Source organism: Pseudophryne corroboree, chromosome 11 (assembly GCF_028390025.1).
Source record: "Pseudophryne corroboree isolate aPseCor3 chromosome 11, aPseCor3.hap2, whole genome shotgun sequence".
NCBI classification, from domain to species: Eukaryota; Metazoa; Chordata; class Amphibia; order Anura; family Myobatrachidae; genus Pseudophryne; species Pseudophryne corroboree.
The window spans coordinates 146,005,519-146,022,447 of NC_086454.1; the positions used below are offsets into that span (position 1 = coordinate 146,005,519).

A 16,929-nucleotide genomic window follows, 5' to 3' on the forward strand; every position below is an offset into this window, starting at 1 on the left:
TCCATTTAGAGCTGCAGTACTGTTTAGTGAGTTATGTTCTGATTGTGCTGTAAACCCATGTGAGTAGATTGCTGCACAACCTTTCAACACAAAGGTCTACATTGCATGAGTGCCATCATTGTGAAGCCGCACTATTTCAGTGCAGATAACTCCACCCCATGATACGTAGACACGCTACAAGAGGCAGTCCCTCATTTTCGTACTGCTCAAAGACTATAGGATCCAGTGGCTCTCCCCTATATGTATATTTAGGTGTTTGAGGATAGTGTGCACTGCCATTCTCAGATGGGACTATCAGTCCTCCTATTACTGCATGTTAAGGCCTACATCATTAGAGAAGGCTTCTTTGAAACACTATAGACCTTGATGCCAATGGCTAGATTTACTAAAGCTAAAAGAGAAAAGTGGTGGTGTTGCCTATAACAACTGACTGCGCTCATCCCCTACAGTTTGAGTACTCGTGAAATGATGCAAATAGTTACTTATATAAAGGTGGAGCACACATTGTGATTGCCACCTTTTTCATGTTCCACAATATTTATCTGCACTGTTTCATTATATTGAGTGTCATATTTGATACATGTGAAAGTAAAACACACCTTTATATAAGTATCCATTTGCATCATTTCACGAGTACTCAAACTGTAGGGGATGAGCGCAGTCAGGTGAAAACCAGATATCCATATTGAACCAAAGGGCAAGGACACCCTTTTGACTAGCAGCACATCCCATACAGTAAAACCACCCCAGTGCGCAGATTACCTCCCTTTTTGTTAAATTGCCTATAACAACCAATACATTTCTAGCTATCCTATCGCTATTACATCCTAGAACATGATAGTTTCTGGTTACTATGGGAAACACCACTTTTCTTTTTAAGCTTTAGTAAATCTGCATCCAAGATTCCACCCCCTGTAAATCCCATGTAGCAGTACTGTTTACTTGGAAATACAGCATACCATTACCCTTGATTTGCTAATAGGGGTCAGTAGCCACTCGCTTGACTTCTGTTCATTGAAACAATGGTTTAAGAATTTGTATCTACAGACTGGAATTGTTCATTTTACACCATAAAATCTTACATGCACAGTAAAAGAAGCTTCAACTATTCTGACTGTAAGCAAACAAACACAAAAATTTATTCAAAAGGTGACTTTATTATTTGTAGGAATAATTTATTATTTCTGCAGTTACCAGTGTACCACATGAGGGATAGAGGAGGGAAAGGAAGTGGATAATAAAATTAGAAGCACTTCCTGTGCACAATAGAGGGACCAGCCTCATCATACTCCTGCTTGCTGATCCACATCTGTTGGAAGGTAGAGAGAGAAGCCAGGATGGAACCTCCGATCCAGACAGAGTATTTACGTTCAGGTGGAGCAATAATCTGTAGAAGAGAATTAGCCATAAGTTGTACATCATTTTGATGGTAGCCTGTCCTCTAATTCCTAATAACATGCTATATTCTCCTGATAGATACATGTACAATTTTGCAAATTTCACCTTGATCTTCATGGTGCTGGGTGCCAAAGCTGTAATTTCCTTCTGCATACGGTCAGCAATACCAGGGTACATGGTGGTACCACCAGACAGCACATTGTTGGCATACAGGTCCTTACGGATGTCAATATCGCACTTCATGATGGAGTTGTAGGTGGTCTCATGGATACCTGCAGATTCCATACCTAGAATGGAATAAGGGAGAACAGTGTGAGTTGAGTCTTCATAACACTGGTATAAAAACCAAGATTATTTAGGTTGTCCCAAAGCAGGTGATATAATAATGCTCTTACCAATGAAGGATGGCTGGAAGAGTGTTTCTGGGCAACGGAACCTTTCATTTCCAATGGTGATAACCTGTCCGTCTGGAAGTTCATAGCTCTTCTCCAGAGAGGATGAGGAAGCAGCTGTTGCCATCTCATTCTCAAAGTCCAAAGCTACGTATGCCAGCTTTTCCTTGATGTCACGCACAATCTCACGCTCAGCTGCATGAAGATAGATTCAGAATCATTACAAAAAGTCAAACATCACAGCTGCAAACATCTTGCGTAGATTCACTTATCAAGTGCCCTCTTTGGTCTCCACGATAAAGTAAATGTTTGTGCACTTTATTATGAAAGCTAATAACCATTGGTAAAAATGTATATATTTTATAAATGAGCAAGGAGTAGCCTCATATGTGTTACTATTGTTATTTGTAAATGAAATGGTCAGCAGTCCTCACCAGTTGTAACAAAAGAGTAGCCTCTCTCAGTCAGGATCTTCATGAGGTAGTCAGTGAGGTCACGGCCAGCCAGGTCCAGACGCTGGATAGCATGGGGCAGGGCATAACCTTCATAGATGGGCACGTTATGTGTGACACCATCTCCAGAGTCCAGAACAATACCTAGAGTGAGATGATTATATAGTTATTACCTGCAGACAGTTATAGACAGTGTTTTATAGTGATAATGTAGCATTATAGTCTGATCATATTATCTGGTAATAAGTACCTCCTATAGCTAAATCTATAGATTAGGATATGATATATCTTGGTTTGAAGTATATGTTGGTAAACTCACCGGTGGTACGACCAGAGGCATACAGGGACAGCACAGCCTGGATGGCAACATACATTGCAGGTACGTTGAAGGTCTCAAACATAATCTGGGTCATCTTTTCACGGTTAGCTTTGGGGTTCAATGGAGCTTCTGTGAGGAGGGTGGGGTGTTCCTCTGGGGCTACACGCAGCTCATTGTAGAAGGTGTGGTGCCAGATCTTTTCCATGTCATCCCAGTTGGTGATGATACCATGTTCAATTGGGTATTTAAGAGTCAGGATACCTCTTTTGCTCTGGGCTTCATCCCCAACGTAGGAATCTTTCTGACCCATACCAACCATGACACCCTAGAGGAAAAACAAAGATGTTGGTGAGATGAAAGCTACGGAAAGACATGGAAGAGGAGGCAATGAATTATAGAACAGATACCTGTGAGAACTAGAGCTAAATGACCAGAATAGGAGTCAGATGTTTTCATGAGATAGAAATGTAAAGCAGAAAATATTTAACCACTGTGGTATTAAAGGATGAGAGGTTGTGGGAGGGAAAAGAAGACCTGCGCTATTGTAGGTAAATGAATAAATTAAAATGCTAGATGAATAAATTTTCATTCTGATAACATCTTCATCTCCAAACCTTATGCATTGTAATGTAAACTAATTGAGAATGAAGAGTAAATGTAATCATAGCAGAACTTCACATGTAATACAGGGTGAGTATCCCATATTCAAATATTGCTAAATACAGAATTTTTTGAGTGAGAGTGAGAAAGTGAAACCTTTGTTTTCTAATGGCTCAGTGTACACAAACTTTGTTTAATACACAAAGTTATTAAAAATATTGTATTAAATGACCTTCAGGCTGTTAAGGTGTATATGAAACATAAATGAATTGTGTGAATGTACACACACACTTTGTTTAATGCACAAAGTTATTAAAAATATTGGCTAAAATTACTTTCAGGCTGTGTGTATAAGGTGTATATGAATCATAAATGTATTCTGTGCTTAGTCTTAGCTCCCATTGCCATGATGTCTCATTATGGTATGCAATTATTCCAAAATATGGAAATATCCAATATACTTCTGGTCCCAAGCTTTTTGGATAAGGGAGACTCAACCTGTATCTGCACGTGGGTGAAAAAAACTTGTGTGTTTTGGGCACTTTCGGTTATCAACTGCAAATTAATGACACTAGTTCCAAACAAATCTGAAACTAACCTTGAAATTCCATGCATAAACTGTATAATACATTGAATAGGTTCTTAAACAGTAGACACAATTGTTTGATATGGAAAAATCCTGCTATAATGTGTGTAAATGTTTCTACTATGTAGTTTTAGGCCTTGCTCACTTCTCCAGCACCTGGTGCAGACAGTTGCTTGTGTCTTTGTATGCATGCATGAAACCCACTGCTCCCCTCTGTGGGGTACTGAGGTATACAGTTACATTAGTAAGTGGGTGACGGCCAAAAATAAACCACAAAGAGGAATACTAAGCATGTGTCTACAGGAAATCATAGCCTTTACCATTTAGGGGGATATTTATTAAGCAATGGATTTTCCAAACCCACGCTCTTTGCCTATTTTCCTACCATGTTTAAGAGTACAATAAAAGTAAATGCAATGTCAAGATTGTTTTGCATAAATACTAATGCTCTTTTAAATCTGTCAGGCAAAATCTGCAGAAATTGAGGGTTTTGAAAATTCACTGCTTAGTAAATCTATCCTTTAGTGTCTAGAATAAAATTTAAAAAGGCAGAAAATGTTCTACAACAAAATGTGATGTCCTAGAGGAAAGAGCCACACTTCAATTTTCATTGACCATCTATTAAGAGGAAGTCTCCCAGTGGGACATAGACCACACGTACTAAACTGCAGAGAGAACCTTCACATTTTCAGCACTGCTTTGCGTATGGCTGATACAGTATGTGACATTTTTAACTGAATAGAGCTGATGGGGCCTTACCTGGTGACGAGGACGCCCTACGATGGAGGGGAAGACAGCACGGGGAGCGTCATCTCCTGCAAAGCCAGCTTTCACCAGTCCTGAGCCGTTGTCGCACACCAAGGCAGTGGTCTCTTCGTCGTCACACATGGTGCTGTCTGGATAGAGGCTGTGAGGGTAAATGAAAAACAGAATACAATGATGTGATTACATGTTACAAATCGTCCACTAAACTTTATTTGTCCTCACACCTGTCTTATCCTGCTGTCCAACCACCTGTTTTTTTTTATCTGTTTTTGTTTTCTTTTATCAGCCCAGCTGCTTTTCTCTGTTTTTTTTTTTTTTTTCTCAGCTGTCTCGGGAGAACTTGTCAAGTTAGGGCTTTGGCAAGTGAGGGACTCAATAATGCATGGCAAGGACTTTCTAAGAGGGGAGTTAAATAACATTCCACAGGACTGCAAAAAGGGAGGGGGGTTAGTGTGCTAATATGAGGAGTGGGTTTAGATAACCATAATGGGATTTTAATTACAACTTTTACCTCAGGAAAAGAGATATAACCAGTGAACAAATTGTTAAATAACTGTTTTCTAAGTTGTCAGGGAGATTTTAAATATAGTTTTTTTTAAGTGGGTGTTTAGTGACCTACTGGAGGACTGGAATGATTATAGTTTCAGTCCTGCAGTAGGCAGGCATGGCAGATACAGTAAGACTTAAGGGGAATTAATATTGTGCCAGAATGAGGAAGAAGAAAGTCATTAGTGTTTACAAGTCTGGAAGATAAACTCTAGCGCTACGCTAATGGAGATATTGGAGCTGTCCCTTAGGACTTATCAGGGAGGTTCTACTGAGAATATGAATGGGCCGTAAGGTAATGATTAAGTTATTTCATGTGGGACTTCCTAAGCAGAGGTTATTTATGCCAAGAAGGTCTGCCAAGGAACATACTCTAGAAGTGCCAGGGGCACGGTGCGAGTCTAGTGGTTAATTGATGAAATGGGGGACATTTTGGTTGTACTCTAAATAAAATATTAAAGGAGTGATGCTTTTCAATGGGGGAGATTTCGGTCCTAATATAAATAAAAAGGGAGTAATTAAAACCATTTTCAAATGTTTTATTGGAAAAATGTGTTATTTCTAATGTTCTAAATATTGTTTCTAATGTTCTCTGGAGAACCAGGAAGGATCAATGAAATAATGTTCTGCAGGCGTTTATGAGGAAAGGGTAAAGTGATAATGACTCAAATCATGGGGAAGAGCTAGGCTATGTCTATAGGGCTTTCAGAAGGGAACATCAAGGGTTAATGGGTGCCCTTTGCATGTTTGTTAAGGGAAAGGTTAAAAGGTATTCTGTGCAGAGCAGGAAAGGTAAGGGTTATGTGGCATGGTTCAGGACTTACCGGGCTTCAGCAGTGAGTGCTTAGGTGTAGCTGTGAGCTGACAAGTGCTCTCCACAGCCATGTATTTATATTGGTGGCCCCCGTAGTGGTGATCAAGGAAACCCCACACTAGCTCAATTCCATATTTGGAGAGAAGCCAGGACTGCCCGGCCTTGTGAGGGTCCGAGCTGGGGGTCTGAGTACTGACCATATATAGAGGGGTCTCCCTCCCCCTCAGCCTGTATACCGCTCACACTTACACATGGCTATTCCTGGATATAGAACTGGAGATGCTTTACTTAGAAAGTGCTGTGTCTGTATAGATAGAAAGACCTTAAGGCTGATACATTCACAGATCCAGAGACTGGATTAGCAGATAAATAAACAAGAAAGATCGCAGCATTAGATAGAGTGCAATCCCAGATTGTATATTTGCAATGACATGTATTTATTAATGGTTGTGTTAAACATTTAGATAGATGATCACGGTAATAAAGTACAAATAACTAACATATAAAGACCATTTAACATACCATAACCATTTTTACCCCATACATAGAAATAATACTGCAAATCACTATTAAATCATACTTGCAAAATACATAAAAATTGATTAGAAATATACAAAATGTAAAAGACACTCGATCAATAATAATTGATAGCAATGGTCTAAGCTTTCTAATAATGTCACATTATTCTTGCAACGGTCACAATCACACCCCAGGTTCAGCTGCCTCACAAGTTGAAATAGTGGTGTGAATTCTGATCATATAAGTACAGCAGTGTATAAATAATGGAAATTTGAATATGGCCCGTATGTGCTGTAATACTGGTTACATTATGCTAATGGTCTTTTTATTATGGTCATGATTCAGATGTATGGGGTTATTCAGTGATGGATGCAGATCTTTCTTCCCGCAGTAAGATCTGCATCTATCTACTCACATGCTGGAGGCTGCTAAGCATGTGTGTGGTGCCGGAAAAAGGCCTTGACCTTGATAAAGCTGCACGCATGCAGCGAAACATGTTAGTGGAGGAGCTTCGCATTTAAAAACACTGGACTTTGGACTTTACACCTATTGTGGCCCAGAGGAGCGACTCACCACAGTGAAAGATCCGAAAGTGTATAGGAGGACCAGAGCTTTAAATTAGACTGTGCCATCTGTCCTAAACAAGCCCATTGGAAGGGTCCCTATTACTGACCACCAAGCCGGTAATCACGTATAAGGTGAACTATTTCTCCCAGGACTTGGATCCAATTTTCATTGCAAACAGTTCTAATGGGGCATACAGACGGGGCGATTTCTACCTATTTTCGGGATCGGTATGAAATACCTCCAATCAAAATCCCGACGGTCGAAATCCCGACAGCAATTGACCGACTGTCAAAATCCCAACAAGGTGAAAATACCGACGTAAAATGCCGACAGAGAAATTCATGTCAGCATTTTACATGTCGGTATTTTGACCTTGTTGGTATTGTACATGTCGGTATTTTGACCTTGTCGGTATTTTAAATATCGGTATTTTGTCCATGTCGGGATTTTGACCGTCGGTCAATTGCTGTCGGGATTTTGATTGGAGGTAAATTGACTGCATCCCCTATTTTCTAAGCGATCTGTCTAGATCGCTTAGAAATTAAGCACGGATCGCTCTGTGTGTACACTGCGTTGCCATCGCCCCCGCTCAGATCTATAGAACATGCAGGCGAGATCTAGTTAGATCTATGGGGGTCATTAGATCTATGGGGGTCACTAACTTTTTTTGCTGTGCTGCGATCAGCTCAGAACTGCGCATGCGTATGCACCGCAGTGTGCAGGCGCGTCGTACGGGTGCAAAGCGGATCATTGCTGTGTGATGGATTGTACGAAGAATCCATTTGCACAGCCGATCGTAAGGAGATTGACAGGAAGAGGGCGTTTGTGCGTGTCAACTGACTGTTTTCTGGGAGTGTTTGGAAAAAAACGCAGGCGTGTCCAAGCGTTTGCAGGGCAGGTGTCTGACGTCAATTCCGGGCCCGGACAGGCTGAAGTGATCGCAGCGGCTGAGTAAGTTCTGGGCAACTCAGAAACTGCACAAAACCTTTTTGTGCTCGGCTGCACATGCGATCGCACACTTGCAAAGCAAAAATACACTCCCCGTTCGCTCGCTGCTGTTTATCGCAGCCGAGCAAACTGGTCTCTACTGCGCATGCCAGACGGCCGAAGGCTGTAGCAGGGCCTCGCTGTGCGATGCCTTTGCACATCTGCGGGGGGGCCGGCACTGACATGCGGGGATGGCTAGCCCTGTGCAGGGCGTCCCCCCGCATGTCAGGGAAGATGATCGGAGCTGTGCTAAGTTTTACACAGCTGCGATCAACTCTGAATGACCCCCATAAGCGGCAACTATCTGATTGCAGCGCTGAAAAAAATAGCGAGTGATCAGGTCTGAATTAGGCCCTAAAGGCCTATTTGTGAGTTGATCGCAGCAGAAAACTTGTTAGCAGTTGGGCAAAACCATGTGCACTGCGGGAGGGGCAGATATATGTGCAGAGAGAGTTAGATTTGGGTGGGGCGTGTTTAAACTGAAATCTAAATTACAGTGTAAAAATAAAGCAGCCAGTATTTACCCTGCACAGAAACAAAATAACCCATCCACATTTAACTCTCTCTGCAAATGTTATATCTGCCACACCTGCAGTGCACATGGTTTTGTCCAAATGCTAACAAATCTGCTGCTGCGATCAACTCTGAATTACACCCTATGTGCATAAAGAACACTGGTTAGCACAGATAGCTCAGCACACATTGCTGTGTGTATAGCGATGTGCACTGAGCGATCTATGCTAACCTAGGGGGTCATTCCGACCCGTTCGCACACAGCGGTTCTTCGCTGCGGTGCGGACGGGTTGGAACTGCACATGCGTGACTAGCGTGATCGCAAGAAGACAGCAGGGAGGCGTTCCGGAGCGGATACTCACCATTTTATGGGCGTGGAGATCCGAATGCAGGCATGTCCAGGCGTTTGGAGGGCGGATGTCTGATGTCAATCCCGTGACCTTCGTCGCTGGATCCCTCGCACAGGGTAAGGAAGTCTGACCCTGGTCTTGTTTTGCAGGAAACTTTTTAGCAGAGCAGGGCTGCACAAGCGAATGCAGCCCTGCTATGCTAAAATACACTCCCCCATGGGGCCTAATTCAGAGTTAATCGCAGCAGCAAATTTGTTAGCAGTTGGGCAAAACCATGTGCACTGCAGGGGGGGTGCAGATGTAACATGCGCAGAGAAAGTTAGATTTGGGTGGGGTGTGTTCAAACTGAAATCTAAATTGCAGTGTAAAAAATAGGATTTTACTTACCGGTAAATCTATTTCTCGTAATCCGTAGAGGATGCTGGGGACTCCGTAAGGACCATGGGGAATAGACGGGCTCTGCAGGAGATTGGGCACTTTAAGAAAGCTTTGGATTCTGGGTGTGCACTGGCTCCTCCCTCTATGTCCCTCCTCCAGACCTCAGTTAGAGAAACTGTGCCCAGAGGATATGAACAGTACGAGGAAAGGATTTATGTAACCTAAGGGCGAGATTCATACCAGCCACACCAATCACACCGTATAACTTGTGATTAACTACCCAGTTAACAGTATGAACAAGTAACATAGCCTCGGTTCAAGACCGACCAACTATAACATAACCCTTATGTAAGCAATAACTATATACAAGTCTTGCAGAAGAAGTCCGGACTTGGGACGGGCGCCCAGCATCCTCTACGGACTACGAGAAATAGATTTACCGGTAAGTAAAATCCTATTTTCTCTAACATCCTAGAGGATGCTGGGGACTCCGTAAGGACCATGGGGATTATACCAAAGCTCCCAAACGGGCGGGAGAGTGCGGATGACTCTGCAGCACCGATTGAGCAAACAGGAGGTCCTCCTCAGCCAGGGTATCAAACTTATAGAACTTTGCAAAGGTGTTTGACCCCGACCAAGTAGCCGCTCGGCACAGTTGTAGTGCCGAGACCCCTCGGGCAGCCGCCCAAGAAGAGCCCACCTTCCTAGTGGAATGGGCCTTAACCGATTTAGGCAATGGCAATTCTGCCGTAGAATGTGCCTGCTGAATCGTGTTACAAATCCAGCGAGCAATTGTCTGCTTTGAAGCAGGAGCGCCAACCTTGTTGGCCGCATACAGAACAAAACAGAGCTTCAGTCTTCCTGATCCTAGCTGTTCTGGTCACGTAAATCTTCAAAGCCCTGACCACATCCAGGGACTCGGAGTCCTCCAAGTCCCGTGTAGCCACAGGCACGACAATAGGTTGGTTCATATGAAAAGATGAGACCACCTTGGGCAGAAATTGAGGACGAGTCCTCAACTCTGCCCTATCCACGTGAAAAATCAGGTATGGGCTTTTATATGATAAAGCCGCTAATTCCGAAACACGCCTTGCAGAAGCTAAGGCCAACAACATGACCACTTTCCAAGTGAGGTATTTCAACTCCACTGTTTTGAGTGGTTCAAACCAAGGTGACTTGAGGAAACTTAATACCACGTTAAGATCCCAAGGCGCCACCGGAGGTACAAAGGGAGGCTGAATATGCAGCACTCCCTTCACAAAAGTCTGTACTTCAGGAAGAGCAGCCAATTCTTTTTGAAAGAAAATGGATAAGGCCGAAATTTGGACCTTTATGGACCCTAATTTTAGGCCCAAATTCACTCCCGTTTGAAGGAAGTGAAGCAGACGGCCCAAATGGAACTCCTCCGTAGGAGCAGCCCTGGCCTCACACCAAGAAACATATTTCCGCCATATACGGTGATAATGTTTAGATGTCACATCCTTCCTAGCCTTGATCAGGGTAGGAATGACCTCCTCCGCAATCCCTTTTTCAGCTAGGTTCCGGCGTTCAACCGCCATGCTGTCAAACGCAGCCGCGGTAAGTCTTGGAACAGACAGGGCCCCTGCTGCAGCAGGTCCTGCCTTAGAGGAAGAGGCCACGGATCTTCTGTGAGCAACTCTTGCAGATCCGGATACCAAGTCCTCCTTGGCCAATCTGGAACAATGAGAATTGTTCTGACCCTTCTTAGTCTTATTAATCTCAACACCTTGGGTATGAGAGGCAGAGGAGGAAACACATAGACCAATCTGAACACCCATGGTGTGACCAGAGCGTCTACCGCTACCGCCTGAGGGTCTCTTGACCTGGCGCAATACCTCTTTAGCTTTTTGTTGAGACGGGACGCCATCATGTCTATTTGAGGCAGTCCCCACCGATCCACGATCTGTGTGAAGACTTCTTGATGAAGTCCCCACTCTCCCGGATGCACGTCGTGCCTGCTGAGGAAGTCCGCCTCCCAGTTGTCCACCCCCGGGATGAACACTGCTGATAGTGCGCTTACATGGCCTTCCGCCCAGCGCAGAATCCTGGTCGCCTTTGCCATGGCCACTCTGCTCCTTTTGCCGCCTTGGTGGTTTACATGAGCCCTTGCCGTGATATTGCCCGACTGAATCAGAACCGATTTGTTCTGAAGCCACTCCTCAGCCTGGCGTAGGGCGTTGTAAATGGCCCTTAACTCCAGGACATTGATGTGGAGACAAGTCTCTAGGCTTGACCAGAGACCTTGGAAATTTCTTCCCAGTGCGACAACCCCCCAACCTCGGAGGCTCGCGTCCGTGGTCACCAGGATCCAGTCCTGAATGCCGAACCTGCGACCCTCTAGGAGGTGAGCACTGTGCAGCCACCACAGGAGAGATACCCTGGCCCTGGGAGACAGGGTGATCCGTTTCTGCATATGTAGATGGAACCCGGACCATTTGTCCAATAGGTCCCATTGGAAAGTCCTCGCATGGAACCTGCCGAAGGGGATGGCCTCGTATGAAGCCACCATCTTCCCCAGAACCTTTGTGCAATGATGCACCGAAACCTTTTTTGGCTTTAAAAGGTTCCTGACCAGGGCTATAAGCTCCTGAGCCTTCTCCACCGGAAGAAAAACTCTTTTTTGGTCTGTGTCTAGAATCAGGCCCAAAAAGGTCAGACGCGTTGCAGGTACTAGCTGGGATTTCGGTAAATTGAGAATCCAGCCGTGCATCTGCAACGTCTTCACGGACAGAGACACGCTGTCCAGCAACTTCTCCCGAGATCTCGCCTTTATAAGGAGATCGTCCAAGTACGGGATAATTGTGACTTCCTGCTTGCGCAGGAGCACCATCATTTCCGCCATTACCTTGGTGAAAATTCTCGGGGCCGTGGAAAGACCAAACGGCAACGTCTGAAATTGGTAGTGACAATCCTGTACTGCAAATCTCAGAAACGCCTGGTGAGGGGGGAAACATGAAGGTACGCATCCTTTATGTCCAGGGACACCATCCAATCCCCTCCCTCCAGGCTGGCAATGGCCATTCTGAGCGATTCCATTTTGAACTTGAACCTCTTCAAGTACAGGATCAGGGATTTTAGATTTAGAATGGGTCTGACCGAACCGTCCGGTTTCGGTACCACAAACAGGGATGAATAATAACCCCCTCCTTGCTGGAGATGAGGAACCTTGATTATCACCTGTTGAATGTACAATTTGTGAATTGCCGCTAACACTAGCTCCCTCTCTGACGGGGAAGCCGGCAGAGCCGATTTGAAAAACCGGCGAGGGGGCATGTCTTCGAATTCCAGTCTGTATCCCTGGGAAACAATCTCTATTGCCCAGGGATCCACCTGTGATTGAACCCAGATGTGGCTGAAAAGACGAAGACGTGCCCCCCACTTGATCTGACCCCCCCCCCCGGAAAGCCCCAGCGTCATGCTGTGGACTTTGCGGAAGTAGGGGAGGACTTCTGCTCCTGGGATCTAGCTGAGTGCAGCTTTTTTCCCTTGCCTTTACCTCTGGCAACGAAGGACGATCCTCGTACCTTCTTGTTTTTATTGGAACGAAAGGACTGCATTTGATAATGTGGTACCTTCTTAGAATGCTGCGGGGGAACATAAGGTAAAAAATTTGATTTACCGGCCGTAGCAGTAGAGACTAGGTCCGAGAGGCCTTTTCCAAACAACTCCTCCCCCTTGTAAGGCAATGACTCCATATGCCGCTTTGAGTCGGCGTCTCCCGTCCACTGTCGGGTCCACAAGAGCTGCCTAGCAGAAATAGACATAGCGTTTATTCTAGAGCTTAGTAAACAAATGTCTCTCTGAGCATCCCTCATATACAAGGCAGCATCTCTGATATGCTCCATGGTCATTAGAATGGTATCCCTATCTAAGGTGTCCATCTCCGTAGATAAGGAGTCTGCCCATGCCACGACAGCACTACAAACCCAGGCCGACGCCATGGCCGGCCTAACTATAGTTCCTGAATGTGTGTAAATGTGCTTCATGGTAATTTCCTGCTTGCGATCAGCAGGATCCTTGAGGGAAGCAGTATCCGGAGAAGGCAGTGCCACCTTCTTGGATAAGCGTGTCAGCGCCTTGTCTACTTTAGGCGCAGATTCCCATCGTATCCAATCCTTCTGTGGAAAAGGATACGCCATGAGAATCCTTTTGGGAACATGGAGTCTCCTATCCGGAGATTCCCAAGCCTTTTCGCATAATTCGCTTAGCTCAAATGAGGACGGAAACATGACCTCAGGCTTTTTCCCTTTATACATGTGAACCCTCATGTCAGGGACAGGGGGTTCCTCCGTGATATGCAAAACCTCTTTTATGGCAATAATCATGTACCTAATACCTTTTGCCACCTTCAGCTGTAATTTTGCATCCTCATAGTCTACATTAGAGTCAGTATCTGTGTCAGCGACCTGGGATATGGGGTGCTTTTGAGACCCTGAAGGTCCTGGCACCACAGGGACAGGCACGTACTGGCTACCTGACTGATCCCTAGCTTCAGCCTTGTCTAATCTTTTATGCAGGAGATTTACATTTGCATTCAAGACATTCAGCTTATCCACCCAGTCCGGTGTCGGCGTTGCCGACGGCAACCTGACATTCAAGCACTCCCCCTCCACATTAGAGTCTTCCTCATCAAACATGTCGACACACTCGTACCGACACACTGCACACACCCAGGGAAACTTTTTCTGAAGACAGTATCCCCTGAAAGGCCCTTTGGAGAGACAGAGAGAGAGTATGCCAGCACACACCCCAGCGCAACAACCTGGAGACCAACACAGAATGCTTTTCCCCAGCAGCGCTGTATTATACTTTATCTGCCAATTATGTGCCCCCCCCCCTCTCTTTTTAAACTCCCTTCACATAGGCGTGCGCACGGGGGGTGCCTGGTGCGCACAGGCACCCCCTAATGTCCGGCACCTCGCACGCTGCCTGCTATAGCACAGTGATAGCCAAGCATGCAGCCCATTGCTGTGCCTCCCCCTACCGCTGCGCCCGGCGCCCGCTAATAAATGCTGACAGTGTACTTTACGTGCCGGCGGCCTCCCAGGGGCGGACTGAAGTCATCTGTGAGTATATGACAGCGTGCATCCGCCCATGCTCTCCTCCCAGACGTCGCGCTCTCCTCCTGCACGCGCTCAGTCACAATCCTAGTGTGAAGCCAAGCCACAGCCAGCGTTCCTCTCATGGGGACTCGGAGCCGCCGCTGGAGGACACATTCTGCTGGGGCAGTTCAGCAGAGACTCTGTCACTGAGACAGACAGTAAGTCACTGTTTCTGATATCTTGAGTACCAATAGCCACAGTAATATAGCCTAATTTATCAATATCCTCCCAATCATCATACATACAAGTATTAGAGATCCTCTGAAAAAAAATATGCAAAGATAATAAATAATATAATATGAATGTGACATAAGTATTAGAAGTATCATATTTTTCTTGCAGCCATACTTATGCTACCAGTGGTGAATTTGCCAGAGGTTACCCAAGGCACGTGCTGTGTGGCGTAATATGAATTTTGGCTCTTACTGTGTGGCGTAATATGAATTTTGGCTCTTACTGTGTGGCGTAATATGAATTTTGGCTCTTACTGTGTGGCGTAATATGAATTTCGCCTCATACTGTGTGGCGTAATATGAATTTCGCCTCATACTGTGTGGCGTAATATGAATTTCGCCTCATACTGTGTGGCGTAATATGAATTTCGGCTCATACTGTGTGGCGTAATATGATTTTCGCCTCTTAATGTGTGGCGTAATATGATTTTCGGCTCTTACTGTGTGGCGTAATATGATTTTCGGCTCATACTGTGTGGCGTAATATGATTTTCGGCTCTTACTGTAGGGCGTTAGATGATTTTCGCCTCATACTGTGTGGTGTAATATGAATTTCGGCTCATACTGTGTGGCGTAATATGATTTTCGGCTCATACTGTGTGGCGTAATATGAATTTCGGCTCATACTGTCTGGCGTAATATGAATTTCGGCTCTTACTGTGTGGCGTAATATGAATTTTGTCTCTTACTGTATGGCGTAATATGAATTTTGTCTCTTACTGTATGGCGTAATATGATTTTCGCCTCATACTATGTGGCGTAATATTAATTTCGGCTCATACTGTGTGGCGTAATATGATTTTTGGCTCTTACTGTGTGGCGTAATATGATTTTCGCCTCATACTATGTGACGTAATATGATTTTTGGCTCATACTGTGTGACGTAATATGAATTTCGGCTCCTACTGTGTGGCTACTGTGTGGCGTAATATGAATTTCGTCTCATACCGTGTGGTGTAATGTGAATTTCGGCTCATACTGTGTGGCATCACGTGAATTTTGGCTCATATTGTGTGGCGTAATGTGAATAAGGGGCACTAATGTCAGTAGCTGGTGAGCATGGGGACATATGTGACAAATGCTGGTATCCTACAGAGGAGGAGGGGTCTGATGGCATAGAAAGAGGCAGATGTGGCTCTTATGGCACACGTGTACATTTTAAACGTTACTTGTGTTATGTTAAAACTCAAACATTTGGCCCCGTAAATCTCCCGTACTTTTTAGGATGGCCCACTCAAAATCAGGGTGTAGGTGCAGGGGTTGGTGATGGTGGGGAAGGGGGGTGGAATGTATATGCAGCCAGGCCCGCCACTGTCTGGTTCCGCCACTGGGTCAGGGATAGGTTGAGTAAGTGTAAGCAGCGGTAGGGTGCAGCGGCAGCTAGGACTCGGGGTTATGCTGTAGCGGACAGTCAGTACTGGCCGGTGGTCGCACAATTATGTTTCATTTTATTTCTCTGCTGTGTATTATATCTACTTGTATAATTAATAACTAGGGAGAAATTAGATTAAGCCATGTGACTTTACTGAGAGAATGTAAAATAGTGCTAGCATGTCCCTGGGTGGTGCACCCCCTAATAAAATTAGCTGCGCACGCCTATGTCCCTTCACCGTGTGTAAGCAGGGGAGAGTCCGGGGAGCTTCCTCTCAGCGCTCTGTGGAGAGAGAAATGGCGCTGGTGAGTGCTGAGGGAGAAGCCCTGCCCCCTCGGCGGCGGACTTCTGTCCCGCTCAAAATCGTGTAAAATGGCGGGGGCTCAATTATATACATGTACAGTGCCCAGCTGTACATGTATATACCTATTTGCCATCTAAGAGGTGTTATTATTGCTGCCCAGGGCGCCCCCCCCCCCCCCTGCGCCCTGCACCCATACAGTGACCGGAGTGTGTGAGGTGATGTGGAGCAATGACGCAGAGCTGCAGTGCTGTGCGTTACCTCTGTGAAGCTGAAGGCTTCTGCCGCCTGAGACGTCTTCTTGCTTCTGTTCTTCTGGCTCTGTGAGGAGAACGGCGGCTTGGCTCCGGGGGTGGACGCCCAGGGCGAACCTGTGTTCACCCCCTCTGAAGCTAATGGTGTCCAGTAGCCGAGGAAGCGGATCCTATCAGTTAAGTAGGTCTACCCCTCTCTCCTCAGTCCCTCGATGCAGGGAGCCTGTTGCCAGCAGTGCTCCCTGTGAAAAAAGTAAAAATCCAAACAAAAATGCTTTCTGTAGCAAAGAACTCAAGAGAGCTCCCTGCAGTGCACCCTTCATCCTCTGGGCACAGTGTAAAACTGAGGTCTGGAGGAAGGACATAGAGGGAGGAGCCAGTGCACACCCAGAATCCAAAGCTTTCTTAAAGTGCCCTATCTCCTGAGGAGCCCGTCTATTCCCCATGGTCCTTACGGAGT

General features: G+C 45.4%; 1 protein-coding gene across 2 annotated transcripts in view; it reads right to left on the reverse strand.

Moving 5' to 3' along the window:
• Positions 1-1,137: 1,137 nt before the first annotated feature.
• The window catches only part of LOC134969161 (actin, alpha cardiac muscle 1), a 29,345-nt gene continuing 13,553 nt past the window's right edge, over positions 1,138-16,929 (reverse strand). The window contains exons 1-7 of one of the 2 annotated variants that reach the window (XM_063944923.1): positions 5,883-5,971; positions 4,507-4,654; positions 2,562-2,886; positions 2,225-2,386; positions 1,794-1,985; positions 1,504-1,685; positions 1,138-1,387 (exon numbers count right to left, since the gene is read on the reverse strand). In XM_063944923.1, coding sequence (XP_063800993.1) covers positions 1,244-1,387; positions 1,504-1,685; positions 1,794-1,985; positions 2,225-2,386; positions 2,562-2,886; positions 4,507-4,635 — 1,134 coding nt within the window. In that variant the 5' untranslated portion in view covers positions 4,636-4,654; positions 5,883-5,971 and the 3' untranslated portion in view covers positions 1,138-1,243. Of the gene's footprint in view, positions 1,388-1,503; positions 1,686-1,793; positions 1,986-2,224; positions 2,387-2,561; positions 2,887-4,506; positions 4,655-5,882; positions 5,972-16,929 lie in introns of those variants that run through there. The other variant, XM_063944924.1, reaches the window with a different exon arrangement.